Below are 18,726 nucleotides of genomic sequence, written 5' to 3' on the forward strand. Positions count from 1 at the left end.
CAAGAGTGGTGAGGACACGTGTCTGTACATAACTCCCACATGAATGCTCCTGCTAGCATAATTCATAACAGCCCCAAAAACATAAACTGCCAGTGTCCATGAACTGATGAGAAGATAAATGAAATGTGGAGTGTCCACTAACGCAATATTGCTTGGTCATAAAAGGGAATGAAATACTAATGCACACTACAGCATGGATGAACACTCTGTGGCTGAAGAAGCTGACACAGAAGGCCACATATTATATGACACTCTATTTATGTGAAATGTCCAAAATCAGCCTAGCGATGAACAGTGAGTGGTTGTCAGGGCCTGAGAGAAAGGGGACAGGGCAAGAACTGCTAACAGGAATGGACAAAGGAGGGTGCTAAATGTCTTGGATAGGTAGTGGTATCTGGACGCGGTGGTACACCGCAAGCTTCCCAGAGGCATGGGAAGCTGAGGCAGAAAGATTGTGATTCAAAACCAGCCTCAGCAACTTAGCGAGACGCTGTCTCTAAATAAAAATGTAAAAAGGGCCGGGGATGTGTGGCTGAGTGGTTAAACACCCTGAGTTTAATCACAGTATGAAAAAAAAAAAAAAAAAAGGTAGGGGTAATGGTTGCATGACTGAATTTTTTAAAACCACTGAATTATAGATGTTGAAAAGGTGAATTTATGACATATGAATTAGATCTTGATAAAGCTGGTATTTTAAAAAATAAAATCGGTAGTGCTTAGGTGATATACAATACTGTTTCCATGGTTACTTACTACTACTTATTATTAGAGTTAGGAATATTTGCTGGTGCACCCCCGATCAGGGTGAGTCTTCCTTCTCTGCCACCACCATCACGTCTAGTCCCGATCCCCATGAGCCCAGCGTGCACATCTGGTTGACTGTGGAGTTCTCTGGCCAGTGCCTCTGAGCTAAGAAGCCTGGGAACCAGCCCATCCACCCAGCACCACACGAACAATGTTTTCAGCTTGGGGGTTGAGGGTGAGAAGGCTTTCCTGGTGTGTTCACCTGGTTTTCCAGAAGTCTCTGCATTCCCCGGCCTTCCTCTTGACCTTGAGAGGAAGTGACGTGTATCACTTCCAGGTCAAGGCAGTTAAAAGGTCCTGTGCCTCCTTCATCCCTCCCTTCCTCTTGGGCGGTGGCCATGAGACAACATGTTCAAGATGGAGGAGCCACAAAAGTGGTCAGGATCACTGCATCACCCATGGAGAAGCTCCCGAGAGAGAGAGATGACCCAATCGGATTATGTGTGAGAAAGAAAGAAACCTTTGTTGTTCGAGGCCCCTGAGATTTGGGGTCGGTTTGTTGTGGCAGCTTGCATTAATCATCTCGACAACACACTGCATGTTAATGAGTCCAGCCTTGCCATGGCGCCCTCTGTGGCGGGGGCCTCCAGACCCTCCCTGGCCTCTCAGCTCCACAGCTGGGAGTTACACGTCTGATAATTTCCTTACTCAACAGCCTGATTTTGAAAGCTCAAAGAAGGAAGGGGAAGGCAGAGGACCCCAGCCAGGTGTCTAGGATGCATCAGCAGCATGTTGCCCTTGCTGGTTGTCCTGTGGCATGACCACCCCACCTACTCACAGAAGAGGACCAAGAAGCTCAGTGACCTTCCTGAGGCTGTGCTGCTAAAAGAGGTTGCATCTATCTGCTGCCTCTCAGTTAGATCCTTCGTTTTTCAGCCAATCCCAAAGCCCACCCCTGCCTCATGTCCTATAATGGCCACCAGAGCAGAGCTGGCCTTGTGTGGGCAACTGCTGCAGGATTTGGGGCAGGGTCCAAGGAGTGGGCTTTGCCTCTGGGGATGGAAGTTTGAGCAAGGCTTTGCAGAGTGCCCTGCCACAGGGAGGGGACTGTGGCTCCAGGCGTGAGCATCTCCTTGGAGCAGGGACTTTCCATCCTGGCTTCTGGCAAATACTCAGTCACTGAGGGACAGGAGCCAGCCGAGTTCCCCAGAGACATGAGGCAGGAGAGGCGACTGCTGTGAAGGGAAGCTTCCCAGGGCTTCCCAGTTCCACCTGAACCAACTTGCTCTGCTGTGGGAAGGTGTCCAGCAGGGAATGCAAGCAGATAATCATCTCTGCTAATGGACTGATAACTGGCCTCTGCAGGGGATGCCGCAGGCAGCAATGACCCTATCCTGTGCTCCTTGCCTGGGGTCACCACCCACTCAGAGACTCAAGACAAACCAGGAGGTCATCTGCAGTTCCCTCAGGCCCACACCTGGCTGTCACTTTCTCTTAACATTCTCGAAGCCCCACCCCCACTGCTCCTCTGGCCCCCTCATGGCTCCTGCAGCAACTCCCAGATGGCCTCTGCTTCCGCCTCCCCTCATACTCCTCCATGTGGCCAGAGGCACTGTCATAAGACACAATGACATTCAAGGCCTTGGTCAACCTCCTGAAGTCAACCTCTTCAGCATGGTTTCCTGAGCCCTGCAGCCCCGAGGACCGCCCCTACCTTTCGCTCCTACCCAGGTGACCATCTGCACCCTGAACTACTCTGCACCAAGGGCACTCAGCCTTGTGCTGTGGCTGATCTGCTGTGGCCCCATTCTTCGAGGTGAGGGCTGCTGGTGTGTACAGGATGCACAAAAGTAACCCTGGCTGCACCTGTTTGATGCTAGCAATACCTCCCTGAACACCAACTCCAATGTCCCAAGACATTACCAATGTCCTCTGGGGCCAAGTCGAGACCACTGCTCTCTGCCTTTGCTTCTGAAAGGTTCTTTCCCTTCTTTTGTACCTGGTTTCCTCTACCGCCTTCTTTCAAATCCACACCAGCATCTTCACCTCCCAGGGGCCTCTCCTGGCTCGCCCAGGCTGGGGTAGGGGTGGCTTCTCAGGGCCCCCCTCCCAGCACACAGCACTAATCCAGTCACACTGCATTCAACTGATCTGTTTATGCTTGTCCCTTTTCTGTAAGGTGGGCTGCTCAGAACCCCCACCTCGGAACAAGGAAGACATGGAGCATGTGCTCAGAGACCACCGGGTCGGAAGGATGGATTTTGACTGGAGGCAGAAGAGCCCTGTGCATTGGAGGGGTCTGGGCAAGGCAGACACAGAAACAGAAGTGACAAAGACCCAGCAGGAAGCAGCACCTTCCAGGACAAAGACCAAGAAGACGTGGATGTCAAGATGAGACTGAGAGCCAGGTGTGGTGATGCATGCCTGTACCTCTGTGACTCAGGAGGCTGAGGCAGGAAGATGACATGTTCAAGGCCAGCCTCAGCAACTTGGCAAGAACTTTTCTCAAAAATGAAAAGCACTGGGGACGTGGCTCAGCATAAAGCACCCCTGGGATCAATCGCCAGGACCAAAAAAAAACCAGTTGGGTGATGTGGCTGGAGCCCAGTGGGGACTGTAGGAGTGACCACAAGAAAAAGGAAGTTGGAGCAGGAGGAGGTATGGTCACAAAGGCCCCAAGAAGACTTCCGCAGCCCTGGGGTGTCCAGCAGAATGCTGGGGGGTGGGGGGAGTTTTGTGGTCAAATAAGTTTGGGAAATGCTTTGTTAGCATGAGTAGTTTTCCTCACAGCAGGACTTCTCTAGCTTTCGATGTGCTCATGTGCTCGTGAGATGGCGGCCCACGCTGTGCTGACCCCAGGGCCTCTGGTCAGTGTCCTACAGCTACATCTGAAAACACTGCCTGGAGCTGACATGTGAGCTGCATCTTAGGAAGGCCCCCAGGCAAGGATGATCTGGATTTGGGGGACAGTGGCTCTGGGAGTTGACAGGGGCATGAGCCACTAACTCAGCTCTCACTGGGTCCCTTGCTCCAGCACCTGGGGCTTCTGCAGCCCTGAGAAGTAAAGTGGGCTCTCGAGCTCCTCGTGGAAGGCTGGGGGCACAGTGCAGAATTTATTGAAGAATTCAAGCAGTCGACCCAAGAGATGGCCTCCCCAGGCCCCTGGGCTGTAACAGATGGTGTGGTTTAAATTTCAAAAATTGAGGAGTACTTAAGGAAAAATGTTGGCAGGCACAGAGGCACTTGTAAAACCATCTGAGCTGATGGGGCGTCTGGGCCCCATGCCTCCAGGAGTCGAGGCTGCTCTGAGCAGAGGTAGGGAGGGCTGGAGGGCCCGGATCAGGGTCTGCTGGCAGAGGCCTCTGGATGAGGTGGGCCAGGAGGGCGAGAGGGAAGCCCTGGCGCCTGCCCATGTCCTGCCCTTGGACAGGCTGCCAGCGTCTACTCCAGCTGCACAAGGGGAGCACAGTCAGGCAAGGCTGGGTGGAGGGAGCACCCCACCCCACCCGACCCCACCCCACCAGATGGCAGGAAGCTGCACACCCCAGGGGAAAGGCCTGGGGTCGCGGCATCACCCAGAGGTGGGTACAAGTTCTGGTTCTGCCACTAGCTGTGACCTGGCAGGTGACAGCTCTGTGGAGCAGCCTCATCCTCAGCGGTAAGAGGAGCGTCTGCAGCAACTGCAAGGACTCGGACAGCAGGTCCTCAGCCCCTGTTAGTCATCACTGTTTCTGGGGACACAGCCTCAAAGAGGGTATGGAAGGAAAGTTGGAACGGCCCAGCAGAGCCGCAGCAAGAAGGCATCTGGCAGAGGGCAGGTGAAGACGCAGCCTAGCAAGTGACTCGCCTCTCTGGGGCCTGGCAGCCTTGTGAACGGGACAAGGACACTGGCACCACCAGCAGTACATCTCGGAGGTGTGTGACCCCTTCATAGTAGCCAGGGAGCTACTATACTTATCATCCTTCTGGGGCACTTCCTGCCCTCAGGGTGGCACCTCCTCTGGACTTGGGTCCCTTTTTATAGTGTTCACAGTGTTTTCAGTGGTGACCAAGAGACCAAACGTGCACCTACCTGCAGCCCCATGGATAAGTCACTGGCTGCAACTGTGGGTGAGCAGGGCCCCCGCTCAGAATGACTTCTCCTGACCTCCTACACCTGGGATCCTCACAGACTCCAACAGGCCTGTGTGTGGAAGGGGGCAAGGCAACGCTGTCCAGTGGCCCTGCAGAAGGAGTGGGCAGCAACATCTGCCAGGGCCATGTCTTGGCCGGAGTGAGCTGGGCCTGTTCTGAGTCTGAAGGCATTTCACAAACATTAATCCTGTCACATCCAAACTGTGAGAAAGGACTGGGGTGTGCACAGCTCCCAGAGGGAGAAGGAAATGATTATGACGGAGAGACTGACAGCCGCTGTGTGCGCGTGTGTGTGGTGGCCTTCAGTAGGCTGGTGAGCAGCAGGGCCCGACGGGAGCCGCACTGCTGGGTGTGAGCCCAGCACACGGGGGAAGGGAGACAGCCACTACCTACTGCATTCCCTGGACAGGACCTGGTCCCACAGGCTGTGCCAGCCCGGTCCACCAGGAGCCTGGGCGGCTTCCCAGAGGACCGCCCTCTGAGGGGCTGGTGCCCATGACATCAGGGCCCTGAGCAGGAGGAAGCCACTGTGGGCCCTGGGACACGCCCAGGGCTGTTCACAGGCAGGTCTTGTCCCTGGCTGTCACTGCCTAACGAGGTGGGTTTGGCAGGGGGGCCACTTTTTAAGAAGGGAAACTGAGGCCCAGAGAGGGAAAATGAGCAGAACGCTAAATGGGCCAAGAACAGACTTCTCTGTCATGCGGGTCGAAGGGGGAAGGTCCCAGAGAATCCAGTTTGCCAGGACCCGAGGGGTGGCTCCACCTGGCTCCTTCAACCATCCAGTGGGTGCTAAGGTGGGGAGAGGGTGGCCCCTCACCCTCTATCATCCTCCAGAACACACTCGGAACTCTCCGCATTCTCCTGTGTGCCCTGCTGACCGTCCAGACCCGGGGCTGTGCTCGCCTTCCGGATCCCTCCCGGTCCCTCTCTGACCTCTCAGAGCAACCCCTGGTGAGCCTTTTCTTCCAGGCACTTCCCCTCCTGCCCCAATACACGGTGTAGGTAGCAGGAGGACCGATGGAAGGGACTCACCCAGTGAGCAGGCTTCCTCCCTGACTCAGCCTGGCCTGGACCCCTACCTCTTGTCTGCTGGGCTGGGGGTGCCCTCTGGTTAAGGACGAGAACCAAGGTCTCTGGAGACAATGGAAGCCCCTGGCCCTGCACTTCATGGTGCCTCATGTGGCCTGGCAGGGACCTGGGGCCCATTTCCTGGAGAGGGCCTCCGGTTCCTCCTGCTGCAGGGTCTGGAGGCCTCTTACCTTTGGGGTGAGGTACTTGGTCATAATTTCCTTCCCTTTCTCTCCCAGCTTTTCATCTGGTGTAACTTCGTATTCTGCCTGAAACAGAAGGAGAAAAAGATAACAGATTTGCTCGAGAGCTCCTTTTAGTTAGAGAATCTTGGAGCCCCGGAGAAGACCCCCGGAGGCCACTGACCAATCTTCTTCTACAGGGCAGGAAACTGAGGTCCAGAGAGCAGGGCAGACCTGGTTGGGCAGCCCAATGTCTAGTCCAAATTTCTCCACACTCTCCCAGGACGCTGGCTCTAAGAGCAGCACTCTCCATGCAGGCTGCCCACCAGAGAGATGGACAAACACTGGGACCCAGAGCAGCAGGACAGACCCTCTGGTGGCCAGGAGGGCAGCATCTGGAAGCTGGGGTTGAGGAGCACCAATTCAGATGAATCAAAGGCAACCACTGGAAAACAATGGGCCACCCAACCGGAGCCCACAGAAAGGCTGCCCCAGGTCACTCAGACCTCACGAGTCACGTGCCCCTGGACAGTGTGCTCAACTGTCTAAGTGCAGAGGGGTCCGGCACCTGTGGCACCTGTATGAGGTTCAAGGCAACCTCACAGTTCAGGGCCCAGGGTCCAACTTCTCCCAGGCAGCCAGGGGACACTCCTGGACAAAGGGAAAGGGAAGGTGGCACTTGGAAGGTCCAGGGGGATCCAGGCCCACTTCCATTCTGAGAGCCAAGGGCCCACAATCCCCAATGAGAAATGCAAACCCTACAACCATCTGCACCCTGGGACTGTGGATGGTGGTTCCAGAAGGAATCCAACCCCTCATTTTAAGGGCTGGGCATGAAGGCTCAGAGAAGCAAAGGACTTGCCCCAGGTCACACAGCCGGCACCAGCAGGGGAGAGGAGGCCCTGCCTGCTGTCCCCTCACTCCTACTGAACCATCCAGTCACAGCCTCTCTCCAGGGCCACACCTCCTCTCCATCAAGACGATTGTGAGAGACAGAGGCTTTCCTGATGATTTGATCTGAGTGGTGACTTCTTGGGATGTTTAATGGAGAGAAGGTGGCTCTTCCTCTTGACTCTTTCCTGTATCTTTCTCTAAGCTCATGCACCTGCACACACACACACACACACAAGGACACACACGCACATGGACACACACATGTAGTACTGACAACCAGCATGACTCTTCCTAATTGATGGCAGAGACACTGGGGGGCCAAGAGGCCAAACAACTGGTTCAAATCCAACAGAGCTGCTAAGCAATTGTTTCCTGTCTGAAGGGCCCAGCGTTCTGCAGTTACTGACTGCCCTTCTCCAGGGATAGCAGAGAAGCACCAGTGTCCTGCTGCCCCTGAACGTCCAGCCTCGTGGCCAGGCATGTGGGAACATAGCCAGGTTGCTTTGCAGGCCCAGGCTTTTGGCAAGTGGCCAACCACTGCTTAGGGTACCTCCACCCGACCCAGAACACTGGATTCGCACTGCCCCAAAATACTTCTGTGGAGGCGGTTCTATTTAACCGAATGGAGACCTGGGCTCACTGATCAGCCTCAATAACCAGCTGAAAATGTTATTACTCTGGGTACTGAAACCCACGCTAAGAAAACAATAACGTCACTTTCAGGTCAGCCACCTCCCAGTGGAGGCCAGATGGGCTCATGGCTCCGCAGGGAGGCAGCTGGGAACACATGGGGACAGACCTCCCCAGCCCAGGATCAAAAGACCTTTCTTGAGGAGTCCACGTTGGACTACCACCACCTGACATTAGAGTTGGGAAGCAGGAACCGGCAGAAGGCCTCCCCCTGAGGTTTCCACACTGATCAAGTCACACATCTTCACAGTGACCCCCAGGGGGTCCGGGGCTCTTGGAGGTCAAGTCCTGAGAGGCCACCTACAGAGAAAAGGCCCCTAGCAGCTGAGCTGGACGGGCTGAGCTCAAGGCAGATCCCACGACATGAGGCTGAGACCCAGTAAGAGCTTGTGACGCCAGAACTTTAGCATCAGATCTGGCTCAGGAAACAGCAGCCAAGGAGGCCTTCCAAGAAAGAGGTAGATCCAACGCGAGGACCGTTGCCGAACCCCATCTGCACCAGAGGCCCTTCCCACCAGAGCAGGAGGCTGGCCTTGTCCCTCCCCAAAGAGGGATGCCCACAGTCCTCTTGCTCTCCTGCCCATCTGACTCCCTGCCCCTGCTCAGAGCTCAAAGCCCTCGGAGGGCAACTCTCCTCAGATACACTGCAGGTGCCAATCATGGTAGGGCGCAGTGGGCTTCCGTGGGCTGTGACTCGTGCTGACACATGTCGGATGGCCTTGGGGAGCAGGCGCTGCCCCGATGCAAGGAGAGAAGGGCTCCCCTGAGCTTGGAGCACACAGGACTACTCATGGGTCTCTGCCTGCCAGAGCGCGGAGTCCGTGGGCAGTGCAGACCACCACCCGGCATTCCATCCACGGTCAGCGCTCACTGCCTCATCCATCTCAGAGAACACGACAGAAAACAGGTCCTGGTGGTGGGGACGCTTTTCCCCAGATGATCTTTAGGACTTGCCATGCGACCAAAGGAGCCACACTGCCTTAAAGAGCAGAAGCTGCCGCGGGATGCTGCTTGGCCCTGACTGGCCTGGTGCCCCTCCTTCTCCCCGGAGACCCTCTCCTGCCTTGGCAGGAAGATGAAGTCAGAGATGCCTTGAGGTCTCGCCACCCGGGCTTCTGTAACTGTCGATGTGGTCAGCTTTTCCAGTGTCTGAGAGGCAGGGGCAGTGACGTGCATGGTCAGCAGCATGGCTCCCCATGGGTCCACCCACACCGGCCCCAGTGTGCTGTCTGTGCTGACTGTCACAGCCACTCTGAGCCCCACCCCCACCCCTTCCTACCCAGATATGAGGAGGCAGAGTGACACTGGGCAGTTTTCTGTCCCTTCCCTGCCTAGCACCGCAGGTCTCTGTATCCCTCTTCTGAGACCCAGCTCCTGCAGGTCTGCCTCTTCTGTGTTGGTCCCTTCTCTTATCCCTGCAGGTGGAGAGGTGGCAGGGCATCAGCTGCCACTGATTTCCTACCCCGAGAGCACTCCATAAACCACCCTTGCCAAACTCTTGCACTCACGTACCCGTGGGCACCAGTTTCCTGCCGGGACCTGACTGGCAGGTTCAAGGTGGGTGGACACTGATCTTGCTTCCTCTCTGCCTCCCAGCTAGCATGCAGAGGCACAGCAGGAAAGGGAGTCCTCCAGAGGCCAAGGGTCTGATGGGTCTGGACAGCCCCAAAGCTGTGCCTACCTAGGCAGCTGTCCTCTGACCTATGGCTTCCGGCTGAGCAGCCCTCTTGGGTTGGGTCAGCAGGAGTCACTGGCCCACCTCAGGGCCACAGATGGGATGGGACCAGACAAGGAAGGGAAGAGCAGATCCCTGTCCACACCAGGTAGAGACTGAGAATGGCAGAAGTGGCCCCAAGGTGACCCAGGTCTTCCTGACAGTCCCACAGTTCCCGGCTTGTGAACCAGGTCCTGGCTGGAGGCAGGCGCTGCACCTCTCTGGGGAGGCGAGAGGTCTGGCTGTCGGTCCCCAGGCACAGGGGCTGTGCTAGCGCCTCCTGTCTGCCCCATCCTCCTCCTGAGCCTCAGCCTTGAGGGGCTTCCCACCTCACCCCTGCCTAGCCACAGTTCTGTTCCCCAGAGCACTTCCCTGTCCTCACCCACAGCCAAGACTCATCCCGCCACCACGGGATTTGGGCTTTTCCTGTGACTCTTCTGAGTTTCAGTGAAAAGAGCCCAACCTAACCTGGTTCAGGCAAAACTGTCATCTCTTGGCCCTCAGGACCCAAGGACGAGTTGAAAAAACCAAACTAGGGAGAATGAATGCAGCTGGGCCAGGGATGTGAGCCCTTCTGGACCCACTAGCTCATTTGTGGGGGTGATGGGGCTTTAAGCTTCCTTAGAGTGGACTGGCTGTCCCCTCATGGCAGTCATGGCAGGAAACATGGTGGTCAGCTGTTGCCAGGAGCCCGTTTAGGTCTTCCCTACCAGAGGACTCCCCTCAAGCCTGTCAGTACCAGAGAAAGGACCTGTTGGCCCAGTTTGGCTCGGTCTTCTCCAACCCACTGTAGTTTGGCGTGATGTCACTTCTAGGACAGCCACATAATTTGGGACTTGGGGTCTCAGGTCTGAGAGGCCACACAGGAGGCTGGACAAGGCTAAAGACTTCCACTGGATGATCCATTTTCTCAAGATGACCCTGTACCAGGATCTGGCTTTACTAACAGTTCTGAGAGTCTCTATGTGAATCTAAGGAATTCTCTCCCCTCTGAGCCTCTCCCTTTGGGAGGATCAAAGCAATGATAGAAAAGACGGACAAACACTGGACATGGCCCCTAAGTAAGAACCAGAGTCCGCAGTTCCCCTGGCATGACAGGGCAGATCACTTGAAATAATGCTGCAGATAACCCAGTTCACCAAAAGCCAGGTGACAGCTGCTGGTGGCCTGTGATCAATGAATGGCTTGGAAAGCTACTTACCATTTCCTGATGGGAGATTTCATTTATTGTAACCTCATAACTGTAGCCCCAGCCTCCCAAATGGCCCTCAGTGACCCTGACCTCCTGCCACCCATGCTCTGGAGGAGACACTTTAAGACCCACGGGGTCTGATGAGTGTGACCTGGGGGAATGGCTGTGGAAGCTGAAACGACGGGCCATGGACGACGTCGCCCCCTAACTGTGCTCTGTTCCCTTGGATGGCTTACTCTGCAGAGAGCCAGCCATGGTGTAAGGACCCCGTGCAATCCCACGGAGAGGGCCACCAGGGGAAGAGCAGAGGCCTCCTGCCCACAGCCAGCACCTACTTGCCAGTCCACGTGAGCGAGCCAGAAAGCAGATCCTCCAGTTGCGGTCGAGCCACCTGATGCTACCCTTCAAGAGTCCTCGAGCCAAGAGCACCAGGCTAACCATCCCCATCTTCCTGAACCACCAAAACCGTGGGATAATAAATTGCTGTTGCGTTTTGAGCCGCTGCAATGTGATAACTAACACTCGACAGGTATTCCAACTCATAGCTGTTGTTTACTTCATTTAAAATGATTCATCATTTATTTATTTTTCCATTTTTCATTTAACCAGAAAGTTAAGCCCTGTGAGGTCAAGAACCCGTTCACTGTGCAGCCTCCAATGGGGACAGAGCTTGGCCCAGGGGAGACACCTGATGAGTTGTGCCAAGTGAATCCAGCTCAGTATCCGCCAACCCTCCCTCGCCTCCTAAGAGACCTGAGAACTTCAGGTCACACTCAAGTGTGAGGACAGGAGGGTTTCAAATGAGCCAATATGTGGTCAAGATCCCAGAGAGCAGGTCAGAGAGCAGACCCTCCATCTCGAACACACCCAGGCAAGACCCTCTTGGCCCATGGGTTCACATTAGCCCGAGTCCCTCTCCTGCTGATCAGAGGCCAAACCCTCTTTGCCATCCAGAGATTGTTCCCTCCGCTTCTCTGTGGGGGGAAATGGAAGCCCTTTGAGGCCCAGAAGCAGGCTGAACTCCCTGCAGCCTCCAGAAAGAGGCCCTAACCATTCTGCTCCCGGAAAGCCACCTAGACCTCGTGTACAAATGGCCACAGCCTTCTGCTTGACTTGAGAAAAGTAGCCATTGAGATGGGGCAGGGGAGAGCCCATGATGGGAGCTACGCCAGAGCCCGAGGATGGGTTAGTCTTAATCGGCTCCACTTGGGGGACATTCAGGAGTCCCCCAAGTGAGGTAGGAATGGTGCGGCTGGCACTGGCTGAGCCCAGGAGCGCCGGGGTGGTACCACAGCACACCAAGGGCACTGCGGCCCCCTCCCTCCTCTGAGCTCCAGGCAGGATGGAAGAAAAAACGGATTTCAGACAAGAAGTCACGCCAGCCCTGGAAAACTCAATAAAGTCTTCGTGCGTAAAAGGAGCGTCCAAAGGCCGGTCATTTGACGTCAAGTCAGGCGATGAAATGACCTCGCTATTTCCCAGGGACACAGAGAAAAGTGCAGAGGGGACAATCAGCAGCGACTTGGTTGAGAGGTATGCAAAGGGCGCTCGATGCCTTAACGCGGGAGCCAGACGCACATTTCCTTTCCAACAAATGGCTCTTGGTACCGGCCCAGTGACGGGGAAGACGACACCGCCAGGATGAAGGGGCATCCTTGGTATTTTATATTTCCCTTCTCCACCGACTGTGAGCGGCTAGCAGAACACGCGGCTGGAAAATTCCAACCTCACCCGCTCTGCCTCATCAACTCTCCAGACAGGTCCCAGAGCTGCCGCCGCCCCGACTTCCCAGATGGGGAGCGGCCCTTGGGCCAGCGTCAGTCCCTGGCCTGCACTGCCTGTCCATCTCCAGGGTGAGTTCAGCAGCCGGGGCCGGACAGTCCCAGGTTTCTGTTCCCGACACAGACCTTCCTCGCCAGCTCCAGGCTTGGACACCCCTCTCCCCTGAACACCCCCCCGCGAGGGCTCTTCAGCAGGGCACCGAGGAAGCTCGGCAGAGAGCGAAGCTTCTGTTCTTGCCCCCAGCGTGGTCTTCCCTCAGCCTGTCCTTACTGCAGTCTGTCCTTAATCTTTCCTTACAGGTCACTCGGGTCAGAACAGTGAACTTGTCCTCTCATCCCCAATCCTTCAGGAATACTGGGAATTCTGCCTTCAAAATACATCCCCAGTCCAACCACTTCCATGCTGGCTCGGCCACCATTCACTCTCACCTGCGTTGCTACAACAGCCTCCTGGCAACTGGCCTTGGTCCCACTTCTGCCCCCAAAGCCTGTTTCCATTGTGGAAAACAGGGATCCTTTAAGCATCCAAGTCAGGTGCACAGCATGCTGCTTTGTTGAAGACCCTCTGTGACTCCTCATGTGACTCAGAGTAAAAGCCACAGTTCAGCAAAGGCCCAAGCTTAGACAATCCATGCCTTTCCCACTCACCTCCTGTACCCTTGTCCCCGATGCTCCAGCCACGGACACTCTTATCTGCAGGCCTTTTCACGGGCTGTTCCCTGCCTGCAATGCCCTTCCACCCCATGCCAGCTCTTCCGACTCCTTCTCGTCTTCAGCCAAATGTTGCCTACTGAATAATACAACCAGGCCCCGTGCCCACACTCCCAACCCCGTCACCTGCTCTCATCTATCACTTTCCAACATGCTCTATCATTGGCTTATCATGTCCAGCCTGCCCCTTCCTGGCTAGAACATCAACGACACAAAGGCAGAGAGCTTGGTCCATTTTATTCACCGATTTATCCCAAGGACTGGAACCAGTCTGCAGAGAGCACTTTTGCTGAATGAATAAGAGGCTAAGAAAGTGGTGAGGAGCCTGGTCCTGGGGCTTCTTGTCCTGCCAAGTGAAGGCCTTGAATGGCCCCATGTTCTGTGACCCCCCAAAAAGGAAACTGAGACCAAGAGCTGTCCAGGGTTCGCCAGGCCTCTTGGGCTGTGAAGAGGCCAGGTAGCTGTGAGATGGGCCATGCAGGAACCCTAGATGCATTCTTGGCCAGCAGTCCCCTAGTGTGATATCCACAAAAACCCTCACAGAGATGAAGGCTAACAGCTCTCAAACAACGCAGACAACCCAATGTCCTCCTGACCCCTCCACTGGGGCAGGACTGAGGACAGAGTCAGAGGCTTGCCTTTCCAGACTTTGGCTCTTGTTTGAAGAAACCCAATCTGGGGAGACCACTGCATCACTGGACAGACCCACTGGGGGCTGAGGTTCACTTTGCAGGAGGGTCCTGGTGGGTCCCACTTAACAAGGAGCTACTCCACCACAGACTTAGAAATCCACTGGCCTCAGAGCGGCCTGGTGTGGAGGAAAGGACTCAGGGCTGGATTCTCTGCCCCTTAGTCTGTGACTCTGGGCAAGTCACCAGATCCCACTAGGCTGAAGTCCTAACTTTTGGTCAACCACCTATTGGGTACAGTGTATGAACTCAGGGACCCTGGGTCACATATGAGCCCCAAGAGATTTCTGGCTACTTCCAGAGACAAGCACACAAGCAGAGTGCTCCACAGCTCGGCTCACTGAGTGTGCTCTGAGCAGCACGACCTTGTGTGGACACTGTGTGAGCACCGGCAACATGATCACACCCCACCACACCCCCACCTGCAGATGGAGACACGAGGCACAGTGGCTAACCCCCACCCCTGGTCCCCCGAGAGCTGGTGGTGGGCAGTGTGGCCCTGGCCATCTCGGGAGCCTGCACTCTCCACTGTTCCCCACTCTACCAGCGTGGCGGGAGAGCATGGCGCAGGTGTGTGCTGCAGGTTGGCGCCCAGAGCAGGGGTGGGAGAGAGCAGTGGGGAAAGCCCTGGGAGCAGGGTACAGAGGATAAGCAGGCATGTACCAGGCAGGAGGATCCTGGGGAGGCATCTCAGGCAGGAGGAGGGTTGATGCAGCTCAGGCCAAGAGGCTCACAGTAGACTGCAAGACGGAGCTCAGGTCAGGCCAGAACCAGAGGTCACAGAGACTCCAATGGAGGCTGTGGGTGAAGGGTGGGCAAGAGCCCAGTGGCAGCAGCTCTACTGAGTCATCCTCAAGACCCGGGCATCATCCTGGAGGTCAGTGCTTCCCAACTCAGACACACATTAAAGTCCTGGGAGATTTGAAAATGCCAATCTCTGCTAGAAACTATGGTCAAGCTAGTGGTAATAAGCACCATGCTGGGTCTCCAAGTACTGTCTTCCAGGAAAGGGGACGAGGATCCTCGTTGAACCAATGGTCTGTGGTACGAGAAGAGCCCAGAAGACTGCTGAGCCAGACAGCAAGGAGCTGCCAAGGACTCAGAAGCCCACCTGGGGGGCTCCCGCTGGCCAACCACGTGGGCAGGAAGGATCAGGAAGGATAAGGATGATGGTGCGTTGAAGCTCATCCAACATGTGGAGAGCCCTTGGTCAAACTCCCGATCCTCCCATCAGAGGACTCGAGGGAGCCCAGCTGGGATCTTAAAAACATAAATGCAGGAAAAGAATCAAGCGTCACTGGGTAACCAAACAGCCTTCAAAGGAAGTGCTCCAGTTAGCCAGTGGACAAGAAATGATGGAATTAAAATCCCGCCACTTTGCAACCCCTCGTTAATCAACAGATTTATTTATTTTATTAAAAAAATTTTTTTAATTGTAGTTGGACACAATAACTTTATTTATTTTTATGTGATGCTGAGGATCAAACCCAGTACCTCGCACATGCTAGGTAAGCTCTCTACCACTGAGCCACAACCCTGACCCTGCAACACCTCACAAAGGAAAACACAGACGTTAGTCGGTTCCCAACGGAAGGACACAAAGACATTTACAAAGTCAGTTGCACATGCACATCCCGAAAAGGGAAACTGAATCTGATCAAGTTCCTAGATCCAACTAGGCAATTTACAAGAAATACTGAGAAACTTATTAAATGACTCAGGGGAGGGGGGGGGCTCTGGAGGAACAGAAACCCATCACGGTGGGAGGCCGTTACTGGGGAGACTGGAGACAGTCAGGAAAAAGACTGCCAATCACGGCGTGTGGGGCCTACCCCGATGGTGTCCCCCAACAGTTAAAACACAATTTTATAAGATGCACAAGAAAGTCGGGATTTGACCACTAATGTCTGATGACGTTGGCGATGCATACTGAAAGGCTCACAGGCAAAATAACAGCGTATCTGAGACCTGCTACAAGGTGCCACCAAGGGGAGGGTGGAGGTGGGGCACAAATTGGCCCTGAGCGCATCGCTGTGGAAGTGGGGTGAAGGGCACATTCGGCTGGCTTTTACTTTTTATAGCTTGAAATTTTCCATAATAAAAAGTTATAAAAACACTAAGCCCCACCCCCAGAGATCCAAATTCATTAGTCTGGGCTTCAGCTCTGGCGCTGGTACCTTTTAAGACTGCCCGGTGCTCCGACCCTCAGCTGGGGTTCAGGACTGTCGTGATCACTCATGCCGGACGCTCCAGAGCCTGCACTAGGACAGGGCGAGCTGGGGGAGGGAACTGGCCTGGAGGTCAGGAGCCAAGCACAGGGTCCTTGACCGTGCGGAAGGGGGAGGGAGGGGGGTCCCAGACAGCGCCAACAGTTTGGGTGACTGGGGTGCTGCCTCAGGGCTGCCTATAGGATTCTGGTGGAGATGTCCAGTGGGCAGTTTGGCCTGTGGGTCTAGAGAGCCACATGAAGACCCTGAAGAGACACACAAACTGGGGTCACTCCCAAGACGGAGACGGGGAGGGGACAGCTGCAGCCAGGGACAGCATGAGGGCAGACTTGGGCCCTGCCCCTAGGAGGGGGTACCAGGTGACTCATTCCTCGCCTCCCACCCCTCTCCTGCCTCAGCCAGAGACCCACAGGGCAAGTGGCTCAGTCAAGGGGCCAGCCTTCTGGATAAGGGCTGTGACATTTCCACCCCCTGCCCTTAAAGCTCCGCAGATCGAGGCATTTGTTAAACAAATAGGTGACGGCAGCTGAAGCCAGACAACATGAGGCTGGCCACCTGAGTCTGGGTGCTGAGCCACAGCGCTCACCCGGGGACCTGGGCTGGAGCCAAGAGGAAGCCCAGAGCCCAGGGGCTTACACTCTGTGGGGAAGCTGACCCAAGCCAGTGACCAAAGCCTTCAGCCTCGCCTTTGTCAAAGGCTCTCGGTGGGGGAAGGGCCCAGAGTCCTTGCGCTACTCCAGGGGTGTTGGGGAATGGCCCAGCTTCCCGGTTTCTTAAGCAGTGGAGTTTATTCTTGGACCTTCTAAACCATGAGCGCTCTCTCTCTCTCTTTCTCTCTCTCTCTCTCTCAGCAAAAAAAAAAAAAAAAAATGATCTCTGATCACAGAGGACACAGGGGTCCCCCCAGGGGCAGGGACTTACCACCGAGTCCAGGAACTGAATGTAGCACTCCAGCCCAGGCCTGGTTTCGCAGAACTGCCGGAAAAGCAGCCTCCCGATGGGCTGCCTGTCACACAGGCCGCAGTAATCTCTGTCTGGAGGCAAGAAGGAGAGTGATGAGGCCAGGCAGGCCGCCCCTCACCCCACCTTCATCTCCAGCCCCAGCCCCATGGAGCAAGGTGACCATGAACTCTGTGGACCCAGAGGGACAAAGTCAGGGCGGAGAAAGGTGCCAGTCACCACCCAGCTCCCATCCACCTTGCCAACAACCGGATTTCTGTATGGAGACGCCAATGGTTCTGGAGACTATAGCTCAGTCCCCTGGTTGGCCAATCAGCTAACACAGGCCCTGATTCTGGCAACTGGGTAAGGTGACAGACATGTGACAATCTGCAGACTGTGTGGGAAACCAGGGCAGGGAAGCTCTGGTGCTCTGAACCTGAGTGCGGGGGAGAGTGGGGCCAGGGCTGCTGCGGTGCACTGACACCTTAGAGGAAGCTGCTGAGGAAGAGGCTGACCTCTGGAAGAGCCAGGAAAATGACAATAGCAGACTTGGTCCCCTGGTGATGTTACACACCTCTAGATCAAACTGTGCCTGCAGCCCAAACCACATCTGAAAAGCTTATTTATAAGGCAACATATTTTCTTTGTTTAGGGCAGTTTGAAAAAATTTCAAATTACTCCTAATTCAAAGCATCCTAGTGGACACAGTAAAAAAAAAAAAAGAAAAAGAAAAAAGAAAAGAAAAAGAAAGAAAAGAAAAAAATAATTTTACCCAATTGGAACAAAGCCCACTCTCAGAATCCTTCGAATTATGAAAACCCTGCATTTCTAGCAAAGGAGCTAGAGGCATGGAGACAGGAAGTCAGCTGCTCTCAGTCATTCAGTAGCCAAGAGGGTTCTGAAGAGGAAATAGAGCAAAACTCTCAGCTGCAAGACCCTAGAGACTGGAGTGCTAGTTATAATCTGCTATGTTACTTCTAACAACTCACTCAACCTCTCTGGGTGATTTTCCTCTTCTGAAAACCAAAATCACATGTTTGGAGTTGGGACAGGGTCCTTTCTGTCTCTTCCTGCAGTGTCACTAAGACTTTTTCAAGAAGTTTTCCCTGGCCAGAAAGATGCTCACAGCACTTACTAAGACCTGCTGCCTCAGACCCTCCCAAGCCCTAAACAATGGGCCTTCAAATTTGACGTAGCTTTAGGAGAGCCACTGGTGGGAAGGAAGGACTACATCCTTGCTGGGTGTAGAGGAACTGGTCAGCATCCCTAAGAAAGGGTTTCTCTGGAGACAGAGGCCCAGGAGAAGAGCTGGACACCACCATGGTGCCAGCTTGCTTTCACTCTCAGAGTCTGCTCACAGGACCCGGAGCTATTACTGCTGGTAGGGAGGGGGGATCCTGTGGGGGCCAGGTGCAGGCCCTGGAGCTCCGTCACCAGGGTTCGAGTCCCAGCCCCACCACTCAACTGACTCTACACTTGCCCCTACCCACCCTCCCCGTCCTCATCTGCAGGCTGGGTAGAGTAATAGTACCTGTCTCCTGGGACTGTCATGGGGATTGAATACGACAATGTCCAGCAAGTCCTCAGACAGAGCCTGGCACACAGAAAATGCTCAATAAACCCCACCCATTATCATCCTGGATGTGGGGTGCTTTTCGTCTGTTCTATCTCCCTTTTTTTTTTTTTTTTTTTTGTAAAGGAGCATTTTCTGCCCAAGTCTGAACAAACGCCACCAATGCCTTCTGGTTCCAGAGGAA

The 18,726-nt window shown here is 54.9% G+C and overlaps 1 protein-coding gene across 3 annotated transcripts in view; it reads right to left on the reverse strand.

The window, feature by feature from the left end:
• The window catches only part of Grk5 (G protein-coupled receptor kinase 5), a 189,921-nt gene that overhangs the window by 42,461 nt on the left and 128,734 nt on the right, over positions 1–18,726 (reverse strand). Inside the window, exons 3-4 of one of the 3 annotated variants that reach the window (XM_027929952.2) lie at positions 16,949–17,061; positions 6,138–6,215 (exon numbers count right to left, since the gene is read on the reverse strand). In XM_027929952.2, the coding sequence (XP_027785753.1) occupies positions 6,138–6,215; positions 16,949–17,061 (191 nt within the window). Of the gene's footprint in view, positions 1–6,137; positions 6,216–16,948; positions 17,062–18,726 lie in introns of those variants that run through there. The other 2 variants (XM_071610859.1, XM_071610860.1) reach the window with 2 other exon arrangements.

This window comes from Marmota flaviventris, chromosome 4 (assembly GCF_047511675.1).
Source record: "Marmota flaviventris isolate mMarFla1 chromosome 4, mMarFla1.hap1, whole genome shotgun sequence".
Lineage (NCBI taxonomy): Eukaryota > Metazoa > Chordata > Mammalia > Rodentia > Sciuridae > Marmota > Marmota flaviventris.